The sequence below is a fragment of the Sinohyriopsis cumingii genome, chromosome 14, assembly GCF_028554795.1.
Source record: "Sinohyriopsis cumingii isolate HCF-2022 chromosome 14, ASM2855479v2, whole genome shotgun sequence".
In the NCBI taxonomy this organism is placed as follows: domain Eukaryota; kingdom Metazoa; phylum Mollusca; class Bivalvia; order Unionida; family Unionidae; genus Sinohyriopsis; species Sinohyriopsis cumingii.
In genome coordinates, this window is record NC_142974.1 from 7,379,267 (window position 1) to 7,405,693 (window position 26,427).

General features: G+C 36.9%; 1 protein-coding gene across 1 annotated transcript; it reads left to right on the forward strand.

Annotated features, from left to right (window-relative positions):
* Positions 1 to 2,250: 2,250 nt before the first annotated feature.
* On the forward strand, positions 2,251 to 25,506 carry LOC149783156 (NPC intracellular cholesterol transporter 1-like). Its single transcript, XM_089931394.1, has 5 exons — positions 2,251 to 2,479; positions 6,463 to 6,563; positions 9,673 to 9,833; positions 12,832 to 12,913; positions 25,246 to 25,506. Exons 1-5 carry the CDS (start codon positions 2,286 to 2,288, stop codon positions 25,305 to 25,307), a joined length of 600 nt encoding a protein of 199 aa, XP_089787520.1. The 5' UTR covers positions 2,251 to 2,285; the 3' UTR covers positions 25,308 to 25,506.
* The last annotated feature ends 921 nt before the right edge of the window (positions 25,507 to 26,427 follow it).

Below are 26,427 nucleotides of genomic sequence, written 5' to 3' on the forward strand. Positions count from 1 at the left end.
TGTGCTAATCTCTCAATGTCATAGGTGAAATAGGCCTCTGCCTCTGAATAAGTGTTTGTTTTCCAGATGGGTTTATTAGGTCTTTGATTTCATTGATTGATGCATATATATATATATATATATATATATATATATATATATATATATACTCAAAACTGTTATAGTGCAACAGAAGGAGTAGGCACCATCCTACCTAACTGCATTTCGTATGCTACTGGTATATTTGAATCAACTTTGAAATTTACAGACAGTCATGAATTTAGCTGTTGGACAGGATAAACGACAGTTAATTTTGCAATTCATATGCTAGCTAGTACATAATTTCACAGTTGATCTTCAAATTTAAATGAAAATGTGCTATGATAGATGTACAGTGAAACCAGTCAATTGTGGCCACTCATCAGAATAGGCAAAATGGTCATTGTACACAGATGGCCTTTGTTATCAAGTTCACTTTTAAAAATGAATTTTAAACAAATTCCATGCACTGAAAAATATTAGTCCTAACACTAAACTCTTTTTGCTGAGCGCCTAGTACCATTTTTATAAGTCTTTAGTATGACTCGGCAGGGGTTCCAACCTGCGACCTCCCATATCCGAGGCAGACTCTCTAACCACTAGGCCACCGGAGCAGTATATATATATATATATATATATATATATATATATATATATATATATATATATATATATCAATCCTGTAAATTAATCACCATTGACTTAAAATAAGCACTGATATTATTTTTATGCTTTAAAAGCTATAACTGAATTTACCAGTTGCTCAGCTTGCTGAGATAAAAGAAAACTTATGTGAAGAGCCTGTGATGAATGGAAAATTAGAAGAAATAAATGGCTGTTTGTGACACATGAACCAACACTTCACCTGCCTTTACAGACAAATTTTAGATATTGAATGACACCTGACCCTAATTTAAATGGATATAACTCATATCTCTGCTCAAAGACAAACTTTATTATTCAGAGAGAGCTTTATTTCATGGGCAAGTAGATGAAGATATCAAACTAAATCTATCACACTGGCACAAAAGGCAACTTCCATTTCCATGGTGATAACACAACTGCTTTTCCCACCATGCAGCAAATGATTTGGTTAGCCCATCCACCATAGCGAGAAAAAAAGGAGACATAGTGATACATTTGAGTTACACCGTCAACGTGACTAGAGTAGAAGTGCAAGCAAGATAAGAAATGTTTGGACACTAATTTCCATGATAGTCATTAATCTTGAGAAGGCATTCCTTATTGCACACAATTTTAGCTAGCATAGACTGAGTAACTATAGATATGAGTCAGTGATTGCTTAAAGTAGGGAGAAATCATTTCATGGGTAGGAAACTCCTGGCCACTGACTACTGAATGCAGTTGACCATGCATACAGGACATTTATATAAAAATTTTGGAAGAGGGGAAATAGATTGGCCATTGTGAACAGGTGACTGCTGAATAAAGATGACCTTTAGGAAAGGTTTGACTGTCTATCTTGATTGCTATAGTTTCAACAAGAACTACCTTATTAATAAAAAAAACTGCATACACAGTGAAAATAATATGCTTTTATCCACTCAGTGAGATGCAGCTGTTATTCACGCATTGCAAGCAAAAAAAAGTCCCTATATTATTTTCACATTTAATAGTCACAAAATTCCCATCTTTTTTGTTAAATAGAAGAGGGAATTCCCCCAAATATTCTGTTTCATTGACCCTGATCATTACATATTAGACTTTGCCCATATGTTTAAATGGATTGATTGATTTATTGATTGGTGGTGGATAGCACATAAGCACATAGTGGACTATTCACTACCATGGCAATCATAGAACACCTATTGTCAATCTGGTTTGCATGTTATTGAGATGCTGTGGCTTTTCATCTACAAGAAAAAAGAAGAAGCTACAGAGATTCTATAAGCAATACAAGTGAGATTTAGTTGTCTCTCACTGCATCAAGATCTGACATGTACAAACATGCTCTTTTGATTAAAATTTCCAAAAATGATTAAAGAAATAATAGTGCAGGAAGAGACCAAGGTTTTGTTGTAAAATAGAAGATTTTTTTTACAAACATAAGAATATCATACCCAAATTGAGTGAAAAGGAATACATATAATCATTACAAAAGGGAATATAATACTGTATGTTGAGTAGCAAGTTTTGTAACCAGTACCAATGAGATTTGTTTGGTACAAGGTATGCACTTGTTACATATGACTTATTTTTTATAACAGGTTTTGGAGCTGCAGACAGACATCACCAATCTTGCAGCAATGTGGAATGGCAGAAATGTTTCTTTGTCTGACATCTGCTTTAAACCCCTTGCTCCTGATTATAAGGACTGTGCCATTGAAAGTCCATTGCAGTTTTACCAGAATGACCCACAGAATCTTGATAAGGTTGCCTATGACGATGCAGGATTTTTTGTTCTTGCTGATTACCTGGATCATTTCCTACATTGTGTCCAGTAAGTACCACCATATTAACCCATCTACAATGATTCCTTCCTATAAGAAGCCATAGTAGACCCCAACCCTCCCTTTAATAAATTATGGTAGGATATGATCCTGTTTATCAATAGCATATAGTCCCTTTTATCAGTGAGATATGGTTCCTTTTGTAAGTATGATATGGTGCCTTTTTCAGTAGGATATGCTTCCTTTTGTAAGTAGGATATGGTCCTTTTATCAGTAGGATATGCTTCCTTTTGTAAGTAGGATATGGTCCCTTTTTATCACTAGGATATGCTTCCTTTTGTAAGTAGGATATAGTCCCTTTTATCAGTAGGATATGCTTCCTTTTGTAAGTAGGATATGGTCCCTTTTTATCACTAGGATATGCTTCCTTTTGTAAGTAGGATATGGTCCCTTTTATCAGTAGGATATACTTCCTTTTGTAAATAGGATATGGTCCCTTTTTATCACTAGGATATGCTTTCTTTTGTAAGAAGGATATGATCCCATTTAGCTGTAGGATGTTGTCCCTTTTATCAGTAGGAAATGTTTTCTTTTGTAAGTAGGATATGGTTCCTTTTGTCAGTGGAATATGGTTCCTTTTGTAAGTAGGATATAATCCCTTTTATCAGTGGGATATGGTTCCTTTTATGACTGGGATATGCTTCCTTTTATAAGCAGGATTAGGACCCTTTTATCAGAAGGATATAGTTTCTTTTATGAGTAGGATATGATCCCTTTCATCAGTAGAATATGGTCCCTTTTATCAGTAGTTTATGGTTCCTTTTATCAGTTGGATATGGTTCTTTTATGAGTAGGAAATGGTCCCTTTTATCAGTGGGATATGGTTCCTTTCATCAGTTGGATATGGTTCCTTTTATCAGTGGGATATGGTTCCTTTTATCAGTGGGATATGGTTCCTTTTATCAGTTGGATATGGTTCCTTTTATCAGTTGGATATGGTTCCTTTTATCAGTGGGATATGGTTCCTTTTATCAGTGGGATATGGTTCCTTTTATCTGTGGGATATGGTTCCTTTCATCAGTTGGATATGGTTCCTTTTATCAGTGGGATATGGTTCCTTTTATCAGTGGGATATGATCCCTTTCATCAGTGGGATATGGTTCCTTTTATCAGTGGGATATGGTTCCTTTTATCAGTGGGATATGGTTTCTTTTGTACAATCGTGTCAATAAATATTTTCAGCTTCAGGAAATTTTGTTCTTCTCAAAAATGTTCTCCTATCTCTCATCGTCTTCATTTCTTTATATCTATGTCTCTTGCCATTCATTATCATTCTAATTCATAGCTTATTTAACAGGATTATGATTGATCAAATAAAATAGCACCATATAACAACACAATTAGAAGCATATATCATGATATATACACCTTAATTTATACCTCCTGATTTTGTACCTGGCATACTGGTTTTAATGGTTATATGGGATTTTGATTGTTTCAATATTGGCAGGTCTGCTTTTATCAGTTAGATATGGTACTTTTTATCAGCACAATATTGTCCTATTTATTAGTGGGATATAGTCCCTTTAATCAGTACAATATGGTCCCATTTATTAGTGGGATATAATACCTTTTATCAGTACAGTATGGTCCTATTTATTAGTGGGATGGGATATGGTTCCTTTCTGTCAGTACAATATGGTCCCTTTATCAGTGGGATATGTATTCTGTATGCCAGTACAATGCAACCTCTCTTGTAATATGGCATATTTGCATGGTTCCCTTGAGTAGCGTTATACTGAAGAATCACTGTAAAAATACCTCAGTATAAAGTAAATTCCCATATAACACAGTCCACATATATGGTTCCCATTGAAAAGTTGTATAGTAAGAATCATTATACACTCTATGCCAGTATAAGGCAACCTCCACTATTACACAGTCCACATGTATGATTCACTAGAACAGGGGTTGGCAACATATGGCATACATGCCACAAAAATCATGATTTTAACAGTGTTACTCTCTTACTGGTGGCATCCATTTTGTAATTAACACGGAAAAAAGTAAAGAAGTGGCATACTATGTAAAATAGGTTGCATACCCCTGTGCTAGAACAACGTAATAGTAAGGAATCATTGTATATTGTACAACATTATCAGGCAAAATCCCCTATAACACAGTCCTCTTGTATGGTTCCCTTAAATGGCATTGTACTAAGGAATCTCTTATACTGTACCACCCAGATAAAGCAACCTCACTATAACACAGTCCTTATGTATGGTTCCCATAAATGGCATTGTAGTAAGGAATCTCTATATACTGTACCCCCGGAAAAGGCAACCTCTCTAGCAAAACAGTCCCCTTGTATGGTTCCCTTAAATGGCATTGTAGTATGGTATCATTGTTTATTCCAGGCCTTACCCTATGATGTATATTAAGAGAGTAAACCAGATCATGGGCCATTGATTACACATTCATGGTTAATTCAAAATTTTCTCTTTTTTTTCTGTTTCCTGTTATTATACTTCTTCATGACTCTTAAATTTTGCAGATCTACCTCTGTACTTGTATTTTGTTTTTAATATTGTAAACAGTTGACACTAATTAACTTTTCAGATAGATCAAATGATAAAAAGACAATGCTGTGAAAATAACAATAGTTGCTAACAGATGCATATAGTGTTGCATCAGATCTACTAACATGTGCTCACACCTGTCTTAAAAACCCACCTTTTATAAGTAGCCTCTGATGACTGATTGCCTAAATGAGGTTAATTCTTTCAGTATTTTTATTAAAGAGACCATGGAGAAACTGCCAATTAAGACAAATGATTACCTGGGACAGATGAACCTTTTGGGTGGGTTTAACTGTCCAGCATGCTTTAACAAAGGCAAAAGTTAGGTTTTATTTAAGGCCATAAGGCCTAGGCTTGCTGGTTATGGGTCCATTACCCATCCATCAATGTTTGCTTGTTACCACTCTGGAGGCCATGTTTTTGATCCAGTTTTAGTCATGTTTTTATATCAGTTTATATCACTAATATCTTGGACAAGTTCAAGTATGAGCTATATCTATGCATATTAATGAGGTGATCTTGCATCTGATTGGCTGAGCTTGTTGTCACTCAGAAGATTATATTTGTAATCTAATTTTGATTAAACTTGGAATGTGTAATCAACGGCCCATGATCTGGTTTACTCTCTTATATACATCATAGGGTGAGGCTTTAAAAATCATTTATCTGACCTGCACCCTGGAGGAAATGCACATGCCTGGAATAAACACTGATTTCATACTATAATGTTGGTTAAGGGAACATTGCAAGGGGACTGTTTTACTAGTGATGTTGTCTTATCTGGGTGGTACAGGATATGGTGATTCCTTACTACAATGCCATGTAAGGGAACTATACAAGAGGACTGTGTTATGGTGGATTTTGACTGATAATGGGGTACAGTATACAATGATTCCTTACTATTATATTCCATAATTAGACATTGTTGCAATCCATAGCCATGTCCTCTGTTCCTGTATTGGTACAACTTTTGAACCATTGAAGATATTTTAATAAACGTTTTGCCTGTTATATATCATAACTTGACAGAGTCTCCTATTCAGGCATATTCCTTGACAGGGTCTCCTATTCAGTCCTACTTCTTGACAGTGTCAGTTATTCAATCATATTACTTGAAGAAGACTCAATTTCAGTCATCCTCCTTGACAGTGTCTCCTATTCAGTCAGACTTCTTGACAGTGTCTCTTCTTCAGTCATACTTCTTGACAGTGTCTCCTAATTAGTCATGCTCATTGACTGTGTCTCCTATTAAGTCATACTCCTGGGCAGTGTCTCCTATTCATTCATTGTCTTTGACAGGTCTCATATTCAGTCATGATTCAGTATCAAGCTCAAGGTCACAGTGAGTGGTAATGCAAGTCAGTTGCCTACTTATCCAGGTTAATACATCAGCATGAAACTTTCGCCAGGTTCATTATTAGCAATGTATAACAAATTTTCTTCTTCTATTGCAGAGCTCCTACATTCATCTCCGATTTTACTCCACTCAATATGTCCTGTCTGTCTAAGTATGGAGCACCTGTCTTCCCCAGGTTAATTCTTGGAGGCTTTGATAGTAAGCACAACATATCAGGTTTATTTATGAAAACTGTTTATGGGAGGATCTCATTCAGCTGAAAATTGTATGTATTAATCTACATATAGTGACTACAGCTGATGGCAGTAGCGAGTTTTCTTGACCTGAGAGTGTGCTGTTACATCACAGTGTTGAGTGAATAGTGTATAATATGACAGCATAGGACACTAGTCCAGGATAACAGTCATACTCTTAAGGGTCAATAAAGATAACTGTCGCCCAGCAGATGTAGTCACTTCCAATATTTACTATGGATACTTTTTATGGTGGAGCCCATATTAGTGGGTAACAAGACATACCCTATATACTCAGTCATAAGTTGAATCCAATTGCAAACTGCTTATACCTAGATCTGCCATTGCACTATGCACCAGTGTTGTTAATATTGTATTTGTCTTGTGTGCATGACCTTTGTCCTTGACTGATGATAGTCTTGGTGCATACTGGCTCTTTGTATTGTTTATATGCTATAAATAGGTTGTTTGCTTGGGTGTGAGTTCAAGACCCAGTTTTGTTTTTGACCATAGAAGATTCCAGAAATGAATTTGGTTACAGTTATGGAAACATATATCAAGTGGGAATGTATATAAGTTTGAGATTTTAAAAAAATTTCATTTCTGCTTTAAGTTCAGATTTAAAATCATTGATAGTTGTACTCAGATATTATTTGAGAGGAATCATTTAAAAATTATTCATTGGAATTACAAAGTGCTCATTGATTCAAAGACATTCTGCATTATATCACTGCGATACTTCAAGACTGGTGCATGAAACTATTCAAGACTTTTGGGACATCAGCACATTCAGTACTGGAATTCATTTGGAATACTATACTTTTAGGACTGTTTGGGGTTTAAATCACAATATTGTAAGATCCTTTTAAAGTTTCACTTTGTTACTAGGGAAATAACTTAGTGTTGATTTTACTAAATTTGTTGTTTTTGTTTTTTGTTACTTAGGTTAATACCATATACACTGGTATATATGATCCTCTGCAATTTTTTTAAAGGAATAATCAGTAAAATAAAAAAAACATAGACCCTGATATGCTTGTGCAATATGCAAAGGCGTATAAAGATCTATGTTGTTTGCAGTTTGACTCAACAGAAGCAGACATGCTTCCAGTAAAGCAGCATTGTCAACAGTTGGTTAAAGAAAATTCATTTGTTATATTTCCTAAACGTTTTAATGGAATTTCTTTATACTTTTGCTGAATCATTATGAAGCCAAGTCAATTCATTTTGTGACATGCATGCTTGCCACATTGAATTTGGGCTCAGTGTCAGTAGCATAGTAAAAGGTGGCCATGGCTATACCATAACATTGTTACAAGAGCACATCATGCTTTTTCTGTATAATCTGAGATGCAGGTGTTGCCATGGCCACAGTTTGGAAAAGAATTTAGTCTGCATAACCATGTTATAGGAAAATGTTTTCTGTATGTCTTATAATAATGACAGAGATTTGGCCAGTAACCCACCGTTACTACACTACAACTTAGTGTTACCTATATTCTTGTTTGCACAAACACTGATGGCAGATTATGTTGCCTGTTTTTGTTTTGCCAAAAATTATCACAGAAAAGTTACCTCCCCTGCTTGCATTTTATATGTAACAATAGTTACCTTCCCTGTTCACATATTTTAAGATTGTTTCCATTCTGTTTTAATGTTCCAAGATTTACCTGACAACGTTCTAATTTTAACAAAACAATATATACAGATTTTACCAAGAGAGTTATCAAGGTAGTATAGTAACTATATTTAAGTAGAACCTGAAGACTGCAATAGTAGCAATGGAAGTTCTGGTGTCTAACAGGTTAGGCCACTTGACATTTATGCTGGTGTCCAATCTGGGACCTTGAAGCTGTTAGATGGTATGGTATAAACTTGGCCCCAGCAGTTACATGTGAGGAAGATGAAAAGGTTTTAGGTGAACCCATCCCTGAAGCTCTTCACACTAATGATCATGTGCAGTACTTTAGCAATTTTTATATGTTCCATAGCTGCTAAAGGATTTAAAATATTTTAGCAGGGTTAGCACCCAGTCTAAGACTGCTTTTGCAAGAAAAACATTTTGGGGGGAGAGGGAGGTCAACATAACTACATTGTAGTTTTGCCAATAGAGCTGCCTTTTTATATACAAAATTTTGGGGATTGCAACAGATTCATAGTGCCACCCTGGTTCCATGCTTACACGCTCATTGACACAGCTGTGGGAATTGTCCCACATTTCATCTATTTGTGGCCTGAGCAAGGAAAGGAGAAGAGGTAGAAATATGCAGAGGATAAATATTTGCCTTGTCACTAACCCCAGATATATTTATCAAAATATTATTTAGTCACTCACATTTTGGCACATCTTTAATTTGCACAGGGTATTTAAACAATCACTGTGAAAAACTAGGCAGACTTTAAGACCCATAATGCCATTGCACTCCATTATATTGTACTACATTGCTAAGTTGCTATCTTGGCATTATGTGAACAGATTCGGTGATCTTTTATCCATGATTTCCAGTTCAGGCTCATATTCCATGATAAAGTAGTTTGTACATCTTCAAGAAAATCAAAGATAGTTTCATTTGCACTTGTTTAAAAAAATCCGAAATGGTTTAGGGGCCCTGGGTGGATGAGTGGTCTAAGGTGTTTGCTTTTACAGATCTCTGACATCTCACCTCAGCCTGCTTGGGTTTGGGGTTCGGCCACTGTGGGTATATGAAAAAGTTGGCCAACTTCCTGTGGATAAATGATTCTTCCCAGGGGTTTTCCAAGGTTCCTCCTTTACAAAATATACTGGCTGCCATGTATAGTCTAACATGTGCTGAAAAATGGCATTTAGCCCAAAACAACAACAGCAAAAAACTTAATGATTGTTTAATACTCAGCATATTATAGGTGAATGTATTATGTAGTTGTTATTGAGACCATGTATTTTGTGACTGTATTATGTATTTGCTATTGAGATGATATGTTCTGTATTTTGTGACTGTATTATGTATTTGTTATTGAGACCACAGGTTCTGTATTTTGTGACTGTATTATGTATTTGTTATTTTTAATAATGTTTTTTATGTCTCTGTTTATAGGTGACAACTACCAAAACTCCACAGTCTTTGTCTTGACCTTTGTTGTCAACAACCACTTGAATAAAAAAGATAATGCCATGGCAGAAGCATGGGAGAAGGTGTTTATTGACTACATGAAAAATTACAAGAATGATCACATGATCATCTCTTTCTCCTCTGAGGTATGTGTGTTGACACTTATTATGTGCAATTCAAACTGTAGATACCTCCTGCATTTTGATCATTGTTTCAGTGTATTACATTAGTAGTTGAAGTAATTGATGTTAATTTATCTTTAATATTTATCTGAATCAGATTGTAGTGAAAATGATTAGACTAATCGTATTTCGTATTCATAAATTGTTATGAATGCTGTTTCTGAATTGGTTTTATGAAGTCTCTACATCAGCGCACTTCTTTTTAAGAAAAATAACTTGTAGGAAGATTAAGGAATAAGCAGAACTTAATGTTTTTACAAATGATCTGTACCTGCCTGATGCTTGTTTTTATCCCTGGCAGCAAAATACCCTCCATTTGCCCATCTGTCCATAACTCCTCTTAAAACTGTAGGTTACAAATTCACTAGACTTAGTACATAAGTAGACCATGTGGTAGCCATGACTGCTGATGTTGTTTGACATTTGTATTTTTCCTATAGGGTTCATGGAAAGAGTCAGAGGTCCAGCATATAAAAATTGTAATTAGAGACATTTTAAAATACTTTTTGACCATACTTTATATGTTCCTAGCATGAGGACATGTAATACATATAGCAGAGTTCAAGTTATTATTCAGCAGTTATGATCTAGACAAGGGATTAATTTCTTCTTCACATTGGGTTACCTCCCCTTGGCAGGATAGCATTACTGCCACAGTGCTGTATATTTGGTGGTGAATTACTGTCTGGAGAAACCATGCTCTATGATAAGATCATGACAATTAATTGAATTGTACTTGCTGTGGATGTAGCTCCTATGTGTCTTTGGTACTGAAATGGATATTTTTGTATAAGAGGTATGAGGAAAAACTCCTGTCACTCTTTGCTGTCTGTGATGGAAGACATGGCTGTTGGTATTATAAAGTAGCACTTGTGCAGATGTCATAATATGCCAGTGACATTATAGTATAATGTCACTGAACCACCAGTCTGGTTCCTGTACCCTTGCTGATGGGATTTCAATGCATGCAGAGGGAATAGTTGTCAGAACCAGTCAGGCTTCTAGTGTACAAATTCCATAAAGATGATAAACTCAGGTTTATGTGACATATGGGGTAGTTCAGGCAGAAATATACTCTGAATGAATAGGTGCTGTGAGGCATGTCATATTAAAAAGTAGTTTGCCATGGTGATAATGTATTGCCATGGTGATAATGAAGTATTTATGGTTAACTATTGCATATAGCTTGAATTGTTTCATGAAAACTACATAATTAGTATGTATTGACTATCATTTAATGATTTGCCATGCCTAAAACAACACCTATATTGACTTACATTTAAGGGTTTGTTGCCTAAAACAAGACCTATATTGACTTCCATTTAAGGGTTTGTTGCCTAGAACAAGATCTATATGGCGCTTGTACTTAAATCTACTTTGTGCTAAAAATAGACCATAACATCACTGTGCCCAGCTTCCGCCATATTGTTTTCGGACAAAGCACCAAGAGACGCATAGTAACATGTAGAAATTCAGGACATATAGGCAAAAATAAAGTTGTTTTTATGTGCATTTCCCTCACTATGTAATCTTTTGATATATTCAACTATAATATATGAGTGTGTACAATAATAATTTGTACATGTTATTTCTTTGTCATCCTTTTGTATTGTTTTCAAATCTACGTTCTGCATAACTCTTGTATGTGCACATTAAAGGAATATATATATATATATATATATATATATATATATATATATGTGTGTGTGTGTGTGTGTGTGTCCCAAATGAATGTGTTGAAACCAATAATATTCATTTGTATCTACATTGTTACCTTTTCAGTTAGTTTTTGTGTGTAAAATGTGTTTCATTTTAAGGATCATTGTCGTCATTAGGGACAGAAGTTTTCATTGCTGTTTCCATCAATACATGCATAAAATTTAATTGGATATATCTTTTAATTATGGAAATGTATTATACACGTTGTATAAATATAATCAACCAGTGCTGCTCTTTTGAACACCATACCTCTAATGAACATAATTCATTCTTATATATTCTAAACTGTCATTCGAAATTACGATTTGTTTGTAAAACAGACATTAAAATAAACACATAAATTTTCTCTTTTCTTAACTTTTTACTGATTAACACATCAGAAGCAGAAAAGGTAAATACAATCACTAAATTATAATACAAAAAAGCAACAACAAAAAAACAAAACAATCATTGATGCATTGTTTTTAAATATATGGAATATATATATGCAACATTTCTAGATTCTACATGCATAATATCACATCAACTAAGCAGAGTGTAAAATGCACTAAACAAAATATAAGAAATAGTCACTTTCCTACATACACCCCCACCCCTCTATTTAAAACATAAATCACATATAAGAATACTTCATCAACATTTTTAATGGGGGGAGGGCTGACAGTTTCCTTGGAATTTTCATCTAAAAATATTCAGGGTATCTATCGGTGATGAAATGCAAGGATTGTGTGTATTATTATACTGTTCTGGAAAGATTCATCAAAATTGATGATCTGTTTTGTACAGTCTTCAGGCTTAACCCCTAATGTAACTAAATATTGGAATGTACATCCATATTCAGATTAACAAATTTGATGCCTGATACATGGTTTTCAGCAAGAACAATAATACGAGCAATAACACGGAAGAGAAAACTGAATGGCATTACACCGGTTCGCCTTGTCTGAATGGCAATTTTTAGAAACTGATATCACTGTGTTTGACATTTCAGAGGTAAAAAGTACAAGCGCCATTGACTTTCATTTAAGGGTTTGTTGCCTAAAACAAGACCTGTATTGACTTTCATTTAAGGGTTTGTTGCCTAAAACAAGACCTATGTTGACTATCATTTAAGGGTTTGTTGCCTAGAACAAGACCTATATTGACTATCATTTAAGGGTTTGTTGCCAAAAACAAGACCTATATTGACTATCATTTAAGGGTTTGATGCCTTAAACAAGACCTATATTGTCTATCATTTCAGGGTTTGGTTAATGATCTGATTCCTGCTGCTGACAAAAATGTCCAAAACCACCTCCAGAAATTACTAAAGAAAGGAAAAGCAGGTCTGTTAAATTTTTTATATTTTTCCTCATAACAAATCTGCATTTATTGTGATCATGAGGACCTAACGATGTTGAGTCATAAGGCATTTTTTTAATGTTAGGCAAGAATTCATAATGTCCTTTAGGAATGAATTGTAGGTCATAAAAGAATACTAGCTTTACTTCATTGTATGATAAATGAAATCTTTGTGTTTAAACATTTTATGTAGAGAAATTTCAAACAATTTTAGTTGTGCAAGGTTGTCTCTGGAAAACTTAATCTTTGATACCTGTGCAGTTAGGAAAATCAATTGCTCCAGTATAACTCATCTTCTCGATATAGTTAACAGCACTCCTTCACTATAATCCCCTTTATTATAACACATTTATTGTAATAAGATTCATCGTTATAACAATTCTTGTTATAAATCACCCTATTATTGCACAGTTTTTGTTTTAAGACCCCTCATTATAACTGTTCTTGTTATAAGACTCAATATATTTCTTGTTATAAGACTCCTTATTATAATACAGATCTTATTATGAGACCACATTATAAGAGTCATTGTTATAAGACCCTTATTGTAACACAGCTCTCATTATGAACAGTTGTTTAAAAAACCCTAATTATGACAATTGTTGTATAACTCTTTGTTATAACACAGTTCTTGTTATAAGACCTTCATTAAACAAGTTCTTGTTGGAAGAACCCTCATTACTACACTGTTCTTGTCAAAACTTATAAACCTGAATACACACTCCATCTCAAACATTTTCATCCATTAGAATCTATTGTACTTGTCTGATTTTAATTACACAATACAGTGCGACCCCGCCATAATGCGCGTCAAGATAATGTGAATTCGTATATAACATGGTCATGGCATGGCTCCCAAAATTTTATATATTCATTCACACATGAAAAAATATTTTTTGTTCCAAGTATGTGAAATAGTGTTTAAAACATTTGTTATTATTTTGGGGAAGAGATCGCATATGAATTCCAATATAATATGATTGTGGCATTGTTCCTGAAATTTTAAAAACATGTATGTGTATTTTTCTCATACCAGGAAATTGTTATTTGTTTAAAGTATGAGAAATAGTGTGTAAAGCATTTATTATCATTTTGGGGAAGACTTCACGTATGTATTTAAAATGGCTCAACTGTATAAATCACAACTCTGAGATTTCGGTTAAATAAGTTCAAGTGAGCTGATAGTATGGTTCAGATCCTGACTATAAGGTTCAGTAAGTCAATAATATGGATCTGCATCCATTGTGAATACAGAGCCACACCATAAGCTCAAGTACCAGTAAGTGGATAATATGGATCTGCATCCATTGTGAATACAGAGCCATGCCATATGCCCAAGTACCAGGAAGTGGATAATATGGATCTGCATCCATTGTGAATAGAGAGCCACGCCATAAGCTCAAGTACCATTAAGTGGAAAATATGGATCTGCATCCATTGTGAATACAGAGCCACACCATAAGCTCAAGTACCAGGAAGTGGATAATATGGATCTGCATCCATTGTGAATACAGAGCCACGCCATAAGCTCAAGTACCATTAAGTGGAAAATATGGATCTGCATCCATTGTGAATACAGAGCCACACGATAAGCTCAAGTACCAGGAAATGGATAATATGGATCTGGTTCCATTGTGAATACAGAGCCACACCATAAGTCCAAGTACCAGGAAGTGGATAATATGCATCTGCATCCATTGTGAATACAGAGCCACACCATAAGCTCAAGTACCAGGAAGTGGAAAATATGGATCTGCATCCATTGTGAATACAGAGCCACACCATAAGCTCAAGTACCAGGAAGTGGATACTATGGATCTGGATCCATTGTGAATACAGAGCCACACCATAAGCTCAAGTACCAGGAAGTGGATACTATGGATCTGCATCCATTGTGAATACAGAGCCACACCATAAGCTCAAGTACCAGGAAGTGGATAATATGGATCTGCATCCATTGTGAATACAGAGCCACACCATAAGCGGAAGTACCAGTAAGTGGATAATACGGATCTGCATCCATTGTGAATACAGAGCCACACCATAAGCTCAAGTACCAGGAAGTGAATAAATGGATCTGCATCCATTGTGAATACAGAGCCACACCATATGCTCAAGTACCAGGAAGTGGATAATATGGATTTGCATCCATTGTGAATACAGAGTCACACCATAAATTCAAGAACCAGGAAGTGGATAATATGGATCTGCATCTATTGTGAATACAGAGCCACACCATAAGCTCAAGTACCAGGAAGTGGATAATATGGATCTGCATCCATTGTGAATACAGAGCCATACCATAAGCTCAAGTACCAGGAAGTGGATAATATGGATCTGCATCCATTGTGAATACAGAGCCATACCATAAGCTCAAGTACCAGGAAGTGGATAATATGGATCTGCATCCATTGTGAATACAGAGCCACACCATAAGCTCAAGTACCAGTAAGTGGATAATATGGATCTGCATCCATTGTGAATACAGAGCCATGCCATATGCCCAAGTACCAGGAAGTGGATAATATGGATCTGCATCCATTGTGAATACAGAGCCACGCCATAAGCTCAAGTACCATTAAGTGGAAAATATGGATCTGCATCCATTGTGAATACAGAGCCACACGATAAGCTCAAGTACCAGGAAGTGGATAATATGGATCTGGTTCCATTGTGAATACAGAGGCACACCATACGTCCAAGTACCAGGAAGTGGATAATATGCATCTGCATCCATTGTGAATACAGAGCCACACCATAAGCTCAAGTACCAGGAAGTGGATAATATGGATCTGCATCCATTGTAAATACAGAGCCATGCCATATCCTCAAGTACCAGTAAGTGGAAAATATGGATCTGCATCCATTGTGAATACAGAACCACACCATAAGCTCAAGTACCAGGAAGTGGATACTATGGATCTGGATCCATTGTGAATACAGAGCCACACCATAAGCTCAAGTACCAGGAAGTGGATAATATGGATCTGCATCCATTGTGAATACAGAGCCACACCATAAGCTGAAGTACCAGGAAGTGGATACTATGGATCTGCATCCATTGTGAATACAGAGCCACACCATACACTCAAGTACCAGGAAGTGGATACTATGGATCTGCATCCATTGTGAATACAGAGCCACACCATAAGCTCAAGTACCAGGAAGTGGATACTATGGATCTGCATCCATTGTGAATACAGAGCCACACCATAAGCGGAAGTACCAGGAAGTGGATAATATGGATCTGCATCCATTGTGAATACAGAGCCACACCATAAGCGGAAGTACCAGTAAGTGGATAATACGGATCTGCATCCATTGTGAATACAGAGCCACACCATAAGCTCAAGTGCCAGTAAGTGGATAATACGGATCTGCATCCATTGTGAATACAGAGCCACACCATAAGCTCAAGTGCCAGTAAGTGGATAATACAGATCTGCATCCATTGTGAATACAGAGCCACACCATAAGCTCAAGTGCCAGTAAGTGGATAATACGGATCTGCATCCGTTGTGAATACAGAGCCACACCATAAGCTCAAGTACCAGTAAGTGGATAATATGGATCTGCATCCATTGTAAATACAGAGCCATGCCATATCCTCAAGTACCAGTAAGTGGAAAATATGGATCTCCATCCATTGTGAATACATAGCCACACCATAAGTCCAAGTACCAGGAAGTGGATAATATGGATCTGCATCCATTGTGAATACATAGCCACACCATAAGCTGAAGTACCAGGAAGTGGATACTATGGATCTGCATCCATTGTGAATACAGAGCCACACCATAAGCTCAAGTACCAGGAAGTGGATAATATGGATCTGCATCCATTGTGAATACAGAGCCACACCATAAGCGGAAGTACCATTAAGTGGATAATACGGATCTGCATCCATTGTGAATACAGAGCCACACTATAAGCTCAAGTACCAGGAAGTGGATAATATGGATCTGCATCCTTTGTGAATACAGAGCCACACCATAAGCTCAAGTGCCAGTAAATGGATAATACGGATCTGCATCCATTGTGAATACAGAGCCACACCATAAGCTCAAGTACCAGTAAGTGGATAATATGGATCTGCATCCTTTGTGAATACAGAGCCACACCATACACTCAAGTACCAGGAAGTGGATAATATGGATCTGCATCCATTGTGAATACAGAGCCACACCATAAGCTCAAGTGCCAGTAAGTGGATAATACGGATCTGCATCCATTGTGAATACAGAGCCACACCATAAGCTCAAGTACCAGTAAGTGGATAATATGGATCTGCATCCTTTGTGAATACAGAGCCACACCATACACTCAAGTACCAGGAAGTGGATCATATGGATCTACATCCATTGTGAATACAGAGCCACACCATACACTCAAGTACCAGGAAGTGGATAATATGGATCTACATCCATTGTGAATACAGAGCCACACCATACACTCAAGTACCAGGAAGTGGATAATATGGATCTGCATCCATTGTGAATACAGAGCCACACCATAAGCTCAAGTACCAGGAAGTGGATAATATGGATCTGCATCCATTGTGAATACAGAGCCATACCATAAGCTCAAGTACCAGGAAGTGGATAATATGGATCTGCATCCATTGTGAATACAGAGCCATACCATAAGCTCAAGTACCAGGAAGTGGATAATATGGATCTGCATCCATTGTGAATACAGAGCCACACCATAAGCTCAAGTACCAGTAAGTGGATAATATGGATCTGCATCCATTGTGAATACAGAGCCATGCCATATGCCCAGGTACCAGGAAGTGGATAATATGGATCTGCATCCATTGTGAATACAGAGCCACGCCATAAGCTCAAGTACCATTAAGTGGAAAATATGGATCTGCATCCATTGTGAATACAGAGCCACACGATAAGCTCAAGTACCAGGAAGTGGATAATATGGATCTGGTTCCATTGTGAATACAGAGCCACACCATACGTCCAAGTACCAGGAAGTGGATAATATGCATCTGCATCCATTGTGAATACAGAGCCACACCATAAGCTCAAGTACCAGGAAGTGGATAATATGGATCTGCATCCATTGTAAATACAGAGCCATGCCATATCCTCAAGTACCAGTAAGTGGATAATATGGATCTCCATCCATTGTGAATACATAGCCACACCATAAGTCCAAGTACCAGGAAGTGGATACTATGGATCTGCATCCATTGTGAATACAGAGCCACACCATAAGCTCAAGTGCCAGTAAATGGATAATACGGATCTGCATCCATTGTGAATACAGAGCCACACCATAAGCTCAAGTACCAGTAAGTGGATAATATGGATCTGCATCCTTTGTGAATACAGAGCCACACCGTACACTCAAGTACCAGGAAGTGGATAATATGGATCTGCATCCATTGTGAATACAGAGCCACACCATAAGCTCAAGTACCAGTAAGTGGATAATACGGATCTGCATCCATTGTGAATACAGAGCCACACCATAAGCTCAAGTACCAGTAAGTGGATAATATGGATCTGCATCCTTTGTGAATACAGAGGCACACCATACACTTAAGTACCAGGAAGTGGATAATATGGATCTACATCCATTGTGAATACAGAGCCACACCATACACTCAAGTACCAGGAAGTGGATAATATGGATCTGCATCCATTGTGAATACAGAGCCACACCATACACTCAAGTACCAGGAAGTGGATAATATGGATCTGCATCCATTGTGAATACAGAGCCACACCATAAGCTCAAGTACCAGGAAGTGGATAATATGGATCTGCATCCATTGTGAATACAGAGCCATACCATAAGCTCAAGTACCAGGAAGTGGATAATATGGATCTGCATCCATTGTGAATACAGAGCCATACCATAAGCTCAAGTACCAGGAAGTGGATAATATGGATCTGCATCCATTGTGAATACAGAGCCACACCATAAGCTCAAGTACCAGTAAGTGGATAATATGGATCTGCATCCATTGTGAATACAGAGCCATGCCATATGCCCAAGTACCAGGAAGTGGATAATATGGATCTGCATCCATTGTGAATACAGAGCCACGCCATAAGCTCAAGTACCATTAAGTGGAAAATATGGATCTGCATCCATTGTGAATACAGAGCCACACGATAAGCTCAAGTACCAGGAAGTGGATAATATGGATCTGGTTCCATTGTGAATACAGAGCCACACCATACGTCCAAGTACCAGGAAGTGGATAATATGCATCTGCATCCATTGTGAATACAGAGCCACACCATAAGCTCAAGTACCAGGAAGTGGATACTATGGATCTGGATCCATTGTGAATACAGAGCCACACCATAAGCTCAAGTACCAGGAAGTGGATAATATGGATCTGCATCCATTGTGAATACAGAGCCACACCATACACTCAAGTACCAGGAAGTGGATAATATGGATCTACATCCATTGTGAATACAGAGCCACACCATACACTCAAGTACCAGGAAGTGGATAATATGGATCTACATCCATTGTGAATACAGAGCCACACCATACACTCAAGTACCAGGAAGTGGATAATATGGATCTGCATCCATTGTGAATACAGAGCCACACCATAAGCTCAAGTACCAGGAAGTGGATAATATGGATCTGCATCCATTGTGAATACAGAGCCATACCATAAGCTCAAGTACCAGGAAGTGGATAATATGGATCTGCATCCATTGTGAATACAGAGCCATACCATAAGCTCAAGTACCAGGAAGTGGATAATATGGATCTGCATCCATTGTGAATACAGAGCCACACCATAAGCTCAAGTACCAGTAAGTGGATAATATGGATCTGCATCCATTGTGAATACAGAGCCATGCCATATGCCCAAGTACCAGGAAGTGGATAATATGGATCTGCATCCATTGTGAATACAGAGCCACGCCATAAGCTCAAGTACCATTAAGTGGAAAATATGGATCTGCATCCATTGTGAATACAGAGCCACACGATAAGCTCAAGTACCAGGAAGTGGATAATATGGATCTGGTTCCATTGTGAATACAGAGCCACACCATACGTCCAAGTACCAGGAAGTGGATAATATGCATCTGCATCCATTGTGAATACAGAGCCACACCATAAGCTCAAGTACCAGGAAGTGGATACTATGGATCTGGATCCATTGTGAATACAGAGCCACACCATAAGCTCAAGTACCAGGAAGTGGATAATATGGATCTGCATCCATTGTGAATACAGAGCCACACCATAAGCTGAAGTACCAGGAAGTGGATACTATGGATCTGCATCCATTGTGAATACAGAGCCACACCATAAGCTCAAGTACCAGGAAGTGGATACTATGGATCTGCATCCATTGTGAATACAGAGCCACACCATAAGCTCAAGTACCAGGAAGTGGATACTATGGATCTGCATCCATTGTGAATACAGAGCCACACCATAAGCGGAAGTACCAGGAAGTGGATAATATGGATCTGCATCCATTGTGAATACAGAGCCACACCATAAGCGGAAGTACCAGTAAGTGGATAATACGGATCTGCATCCATTGTGAATACAGAGCCACACCATAAGCTCAAGTGCCAGTAAGTGGATAATACGGATCTGCATCCATTGTGAATACTGAGCCACACCATAAGCTCAAGTGCCAGTAAGTGGATAATACGGATCTGCATCCATTGTGAATACAGAGCCACACCATAAGCTCAAGTGCCAGTAAGTGGATAATACGGATCTGCATCCGTTGTGAATACAGAGCCACACCATAAGCTCAAGTACCAGTAAGTGGATAATATGGATCTGCATCCATTGTAAATACAGAGCCATGCCATATCCTCAAGTACCAGTAAGTGGAAAATATGGATCTCCATCCATTGTGAATACATAGCCACACCATAAGTCCAAGTACCAGGAAGTGGATAATATGGATCTGCATCCATTGTGAATACATAGCCACACCATAAGCTGAAGTACCAGGAAGTGGATACTATGGATCTGCATCCATTGTGAATACAGAGCCACACCATAAGCTCAAGTACCAGGAAGTGGATAATATGGATCTGCATCCATTGTGAATACAGAGCCACACCATAAGCGGAAGTACCGTTAAGTGGATAATACGGATCTGCATCCATTGTGAATACAGAGCCACACTATAAGCTCAAGTACCAGGAAGTGGATAATATGGATCTGCATCCATTGTGAATACAGAGCCACACCATAAGCTCAAGTGCCAGTAAATGGATAATATGGATCTGCATCCATTGTGAATACAGAGCCACACCATAAGCTCAAGTACCAGTAAGTGGATAATATGGATCTGCATCCTTTGTGAATACAGAGCCACACCATACACTCAAGTACCAGGAAGTGGATAATATGGATCTGCATCCATTGTGAATACAGAGCCACACCATAAGCTCAAGTGCCAGTAAGTGGATAATACGGATCTGCATCCATTGTGAATACAGAGCCACACCATAAGCTCAAGTACCAGTAAGTGGATAATATGGATCTGCATCCTTTGTGAATACAGAGCCACACCATACACTCAAGTACCAGGAAGTGGATAATATGGATCTACATCCATTGTGAATACAGAGCCACACCATACACTCAAGTACCAGGAAGTGGATAATATGGATCTACATCCATTGTGAATACAGAGCCACACCATACACTCAAGTACCAGGAAGTGGATAATATGGATCTGCATCCATTGTGAATCATGAGTTATGTACCTATAAAGTGTTATTTTCAGCTTTTTATTAAACTCCACAATGCAGAATTTGACCAAATGCAAAGAATGCATTATATCAGTATCTTTTTATTTTGTACAAATCTTTTACTGAATACTGAAACTGTTGCTTAGAAAGAAAGAAAATTAAACAACTTCTTCTTAAAGCAATCTACACAAAGTTTGAACCAAAGATCATTCTCAAAGGAATTTACAGAATATTTGAATCAAAGAGTATTCTCAAAGTAATTCACACAATAGATGGATCATTGAACATTCTCAACATAATGTACATACTAACAGTATCCAAGAGTATTCTTAAAGCAATTTACACAATAGATGGATCAAAGAACATTCTCAATACAATTTATACAAAGAGCAATCTCAAAGCAGTGTACACAATAGTTTGATCAATGAGTATTCTCACAGCAATATACACAATATTTGGATTAGAGAGTTTTCTCAAAGTAATCTGTTGTTTTGTTGTTGTAGGGTTTAACACCATTTTTCAGCACACGATAGGCTATTCATGGCAGCCAGTATTAATGGTGGAGGAAGAACCCGGATAAACCCTGGAAATAACCACCGACTCACAAGAAGCTGCTGACAAGCTTTCTCACATACCCACATTAGCCGAATCCGAGACTCGAATCCACACAGACAGAGGTGAGATGGAAGTGATCTGTAACAGAGAGTGCTTTAGACCTTTCGGCCACTCTGGGCCCCCCTCAAAGTAATTAACACAGTAGTTAGATCAAAGGGCATTCCCAAAGCAATTTACACCCTTTTTTTGATCAAAGAGCATTCTCCAAGCAATTTACACCATAGTTGGATCAAAGAGCATTCTCCAAGCAATTTACACCATAGTTGGATCAAAGAGCATTCTCAAAGCAATTTACACCATAGTTCAATCAGAGAGCATTCTCAAAGCAATTTACACCCTTTTTTGATCTAAGAGCATTCTACAATCAATTTACACCCTAGTTTGATTAAAGAGCATTCTCAAAGCAATTTACACTATAGTTGGATCAAAGAGCATTCTCAAAGCAATTTACACCATAGTTGGATCAAAGAGCATTCTCAAAGCAATTTATACCCTAGTTCAATCAAAGAGCATTCTCCAAGCAATTTACATCCTAGTTCGATCAAAAGCATTCTCCAAGCAATTTATACCCTAGTTCAATCAAAGAGCATTCTCCAAGCAATTTACACCCTAGTTCGATCAAAGAGCATTCTCCAAGCAATTTACACCATAGCTGGATCAAAGAGCATTCTCCAAGCAATTTACACCATAGCTGGATCAAAGAGCATTCCCAAAGCAATTTACACCATAGTTAGATCAAAGAGCTTTCTAGTATCAAGAGCATTAAGGTTTTAAAAATGATGTCATTTCATCATCAAACAGTGCTGCCATTTTTAAAAATAGAAAGATAAGGTTTCTCAGAAATCTCATTAAATAAAATTTGATCTGATTTGAGAGAAAGCATTCTGGCATCAAGATTAGAAATGCCTTAGAATAATTTTGTCAACAAAAAATGACTCAAAAAAGCTCACCTAATTTGACAGCATCTTAGCATCAGGGTAGTTTGTTTTTATTGAATTACTTTGAATTTATTTACTTGGATAAGTTTCATTTTTCATGGTTTTGTAAATAAGGACATTTTTTTATTCATGGATTGGGGAAAGGATCTCATTGTTTCTATAGAATTGATGTTGTTGATTGGTTCTTTTAATTTATTGGTTTGCATTATTCATGAATCCATGAAAATTGCTTGATCAGCAATATCCCAACATGCTGTGAAATATAGCCATCATTAACAAAATATCAAAATCTTTAGACCACATCTTAGACAAAGCAAACGTATATTTTGATTAAATTAGACAATATCTTAGAAAAAGCAATATTATGTAATTAGATCAAAATTTGACAGGTGTCCTTGCATTACATCTGTACTATTTAGACACATGAAACTAATTTGTTGACAAGTATGCCCAGTGTCCAGATTGTCATGCCAACCAATGTTGCATTTGAATATTAGGATGTCAGACATGTAAAACATCTCAGGCTCTCATGGGCCTCTTGCTTTCCAGAAGGAACTTCCCAAAGGTAACTACATTAATAGTTCATAGGGAGGAGTGATCATTTTATGGCAGCATTAAAAATCACTCAAAAAATTGTAAATCTTCACATAAGAATTGCTTTAATAGATTATCTCTCTTTATAATGGGGATAGTACAAATTACTTGCATTATAACGAGGGATCATTATACTGAGTGATGTTGTAACAATCATATGAACCAAAACAAAGTGAAATTTCAGTAATGAGGATATAAGAACATTCAGACAATTTATTTCCATGGGCTTATCCATGTTATATGAGTTGCAGTGGTATACTGGGGTATTTTATAGTGAGACACTACCCTATCCATTTTATACAAGTGAAAGTGGTACCCTGAGATGCTTTATAGGAAGAAATCAACCATTCTGCATAACAAGGGGGACAGTAGTATACTGGGGTGCTTTTTATAGTGAGGTATCTCCTAACCCATGTTATAAGATATGCAGTGGTATGCTGGTGTGCTTTATAGTGAGGCACGAACCTGCCCATGCTATAAGAGAGGCTGTGGTATACCGAAGTACTTTATAGTGATTCACCATTTTACACATATTATAGTTGGAGCAGTGGTATACTGGGGTGCTTTATCGTGAGGCATCACTTTGCCATGTTATGATAGGAGCAGTTTTATACTAGGGTGCTTTATAGTGAAGCACCAACCTACCTCCTTTATAAGAGGAACAGTGGTATACTTTTTAAAAAAAAATGTAACTTTAACAATTTTTCAGTCATATCGTTATGATGTCTGCAGTGTGGCAGTTTATAGTGATGTCTAGCACTGGGGCATCATCCACAGACATATAGCATGATGTCCCACCCAGATACATTATCCTGACATCAGGCCAACCAGTCCTAACACTAACCTCTTAATGCTGAGTGCCAAGCGAGGCACCTGTTAGTACCATTTTTTGTAAGACTTTGGTATGACTTGGCCAGGGATCAAACCCATGACCTCCGGCATCCGAGGCGGACACTCTAACCACTAGGCCACCGGAGCAGTTCACTTATGTTATAATAGGGGCAGTGGTATAATAGGATGCTTTGTAGTTTGGTACCACCTTACCCATGTTATAATAGAGGTATTATATACTGGTGTTCTTTATAATGAGGCATCATCCTACCATTGTTATGTAAGGGGCAGTGGTGTACTGGGTTTTTCATAGTAAGTGACCACATGACCTATATTATAAGAGGTGTAGCATTATATTGAGAAAATTTATAGTGAGGGACAACCAAATGCATGTTAGAAGAGTGGTGGTGTTATGCTGATGTAATTTATTGTGAAGCATGACCCTACCTGTATTATAACAGGGGCAGTGTTGTACTGGTGTGCTTATAGTGGGGCACCACCTTATCCTCATTGTAATTGGGGCAGTGGTATACTGGGTGCTTAATAGTGAGGGACCATCCCACCTATAGTGGTATACTGTAGTGCTTTATAATTTCTGAATTCCTTTTTTTACAGAGGCTGAGAAGACTGGCATGGATACAAAGTGGAGAATACTAAAACCAAAAAGCAGTATTTAGTGTCAGATCATGCTTACAAAGAGTAAATAGTGTACCCAGAAAATTAGACATCATAGATAATCATTGCGGATTCAGGACTGACAGATTTTTATTTTCAACATTTCTCACCACTAGGTTCAAATGAAAATAGTTGATGTCTTTAATAATTCAATAGCAAATTAAGTAATTTAATTGGATCCAATAAAAATTGCTTTGAAAATCTGAGTTCTTGGAATACATTCCCCAAGCACATTAATATTTGGAATAAGCTTTGCTACCTATCAAATCCAGCAATCACAGAAACATGAAAAATGTCTTTCCTATCTTTATTCCATATAAATGAAGGGAAGAAACTCTTCCCAATTTTTCCCCTTACCTTCCCTCATCACCACTTGGTGGCTTCATTTGTTTACAAAATTTTAATGTTTTGCTCAATACAATATACATCATATCTCATACCTGTCAATGAATCTAAGTAAATCTTGTGGATTCTTGACCTTTCATGGAAAAAGTCAGTATGGTATTTAGTGTATGGTCAGTATGGTATTTAGTGTAAAGTCTGTATGGTATTTAGTGTAAAGTCTGTATGGTATTTAGTGTAAAGTCAGTATGGTATTTAGTGTATAGTCAGTATGGTATTTAGTGTATGGTCAGAATGGTATTTAGTGTAAAGTCAGTATGGTATTTAGTGTATAGTCAGAATGGTATTTAGTGTAAAGTCAGTATGGTATTTAGTGTATAGTCAGTATGGTATATAGCGTATAGTCAGTATGGTATTTAGTGTAAAGTCAGTATGGTATTTAGTGTAAAGTCAGTATGGTATTTAGTGTATGGTCAGAATGGTATTTAGTGTAAAGTCAGTATGGTATTTAGTGTAAAGTCTGTATGGTATTTAGTGTAAAGTCAGTATGGTATTTAGTGTATAGTCAGTATGGTATTTAGTGTAAAGTCAGTATGGTATTTAGTGTAAAGTCAGTATGGTATTTAGTGTAAAGTCAGTATGGTATTTAGTGTAAAGTCAGTATGGTATTTAGTGTATAGTCAGTATGGTATTTAGTGTAAAGTCAGTATGGTATTTAGTGTAAAGTCAGTATGGTATTTAGTCTAAAGTCAGTATGGTGTTTAGTGTAAAGTCAGTATG

Coding starts and splice junctions, on each gene's coding strand:
- LOC149783156 (XM_089931394.1), top strand. CDS start 2,286: ATGTGGAATGGCAGAAATGTTTCTTTGTCTGACATCTGCTTTAAACCC. Junction 6,564..9,672: donor AATTCTTGGAGGCTTTGATA/GTAAGCACAACA, acceptor CTCTGTTTATAG/GTGACAACTACCAAAACTCC. Junction 9,834..12,831: donor TCATCTCTTTCTCCTCTGAG/GTATGTGTGTTG, acceptor CTATCATTTCAG/GGTTTGGTTAATGATCTGAT.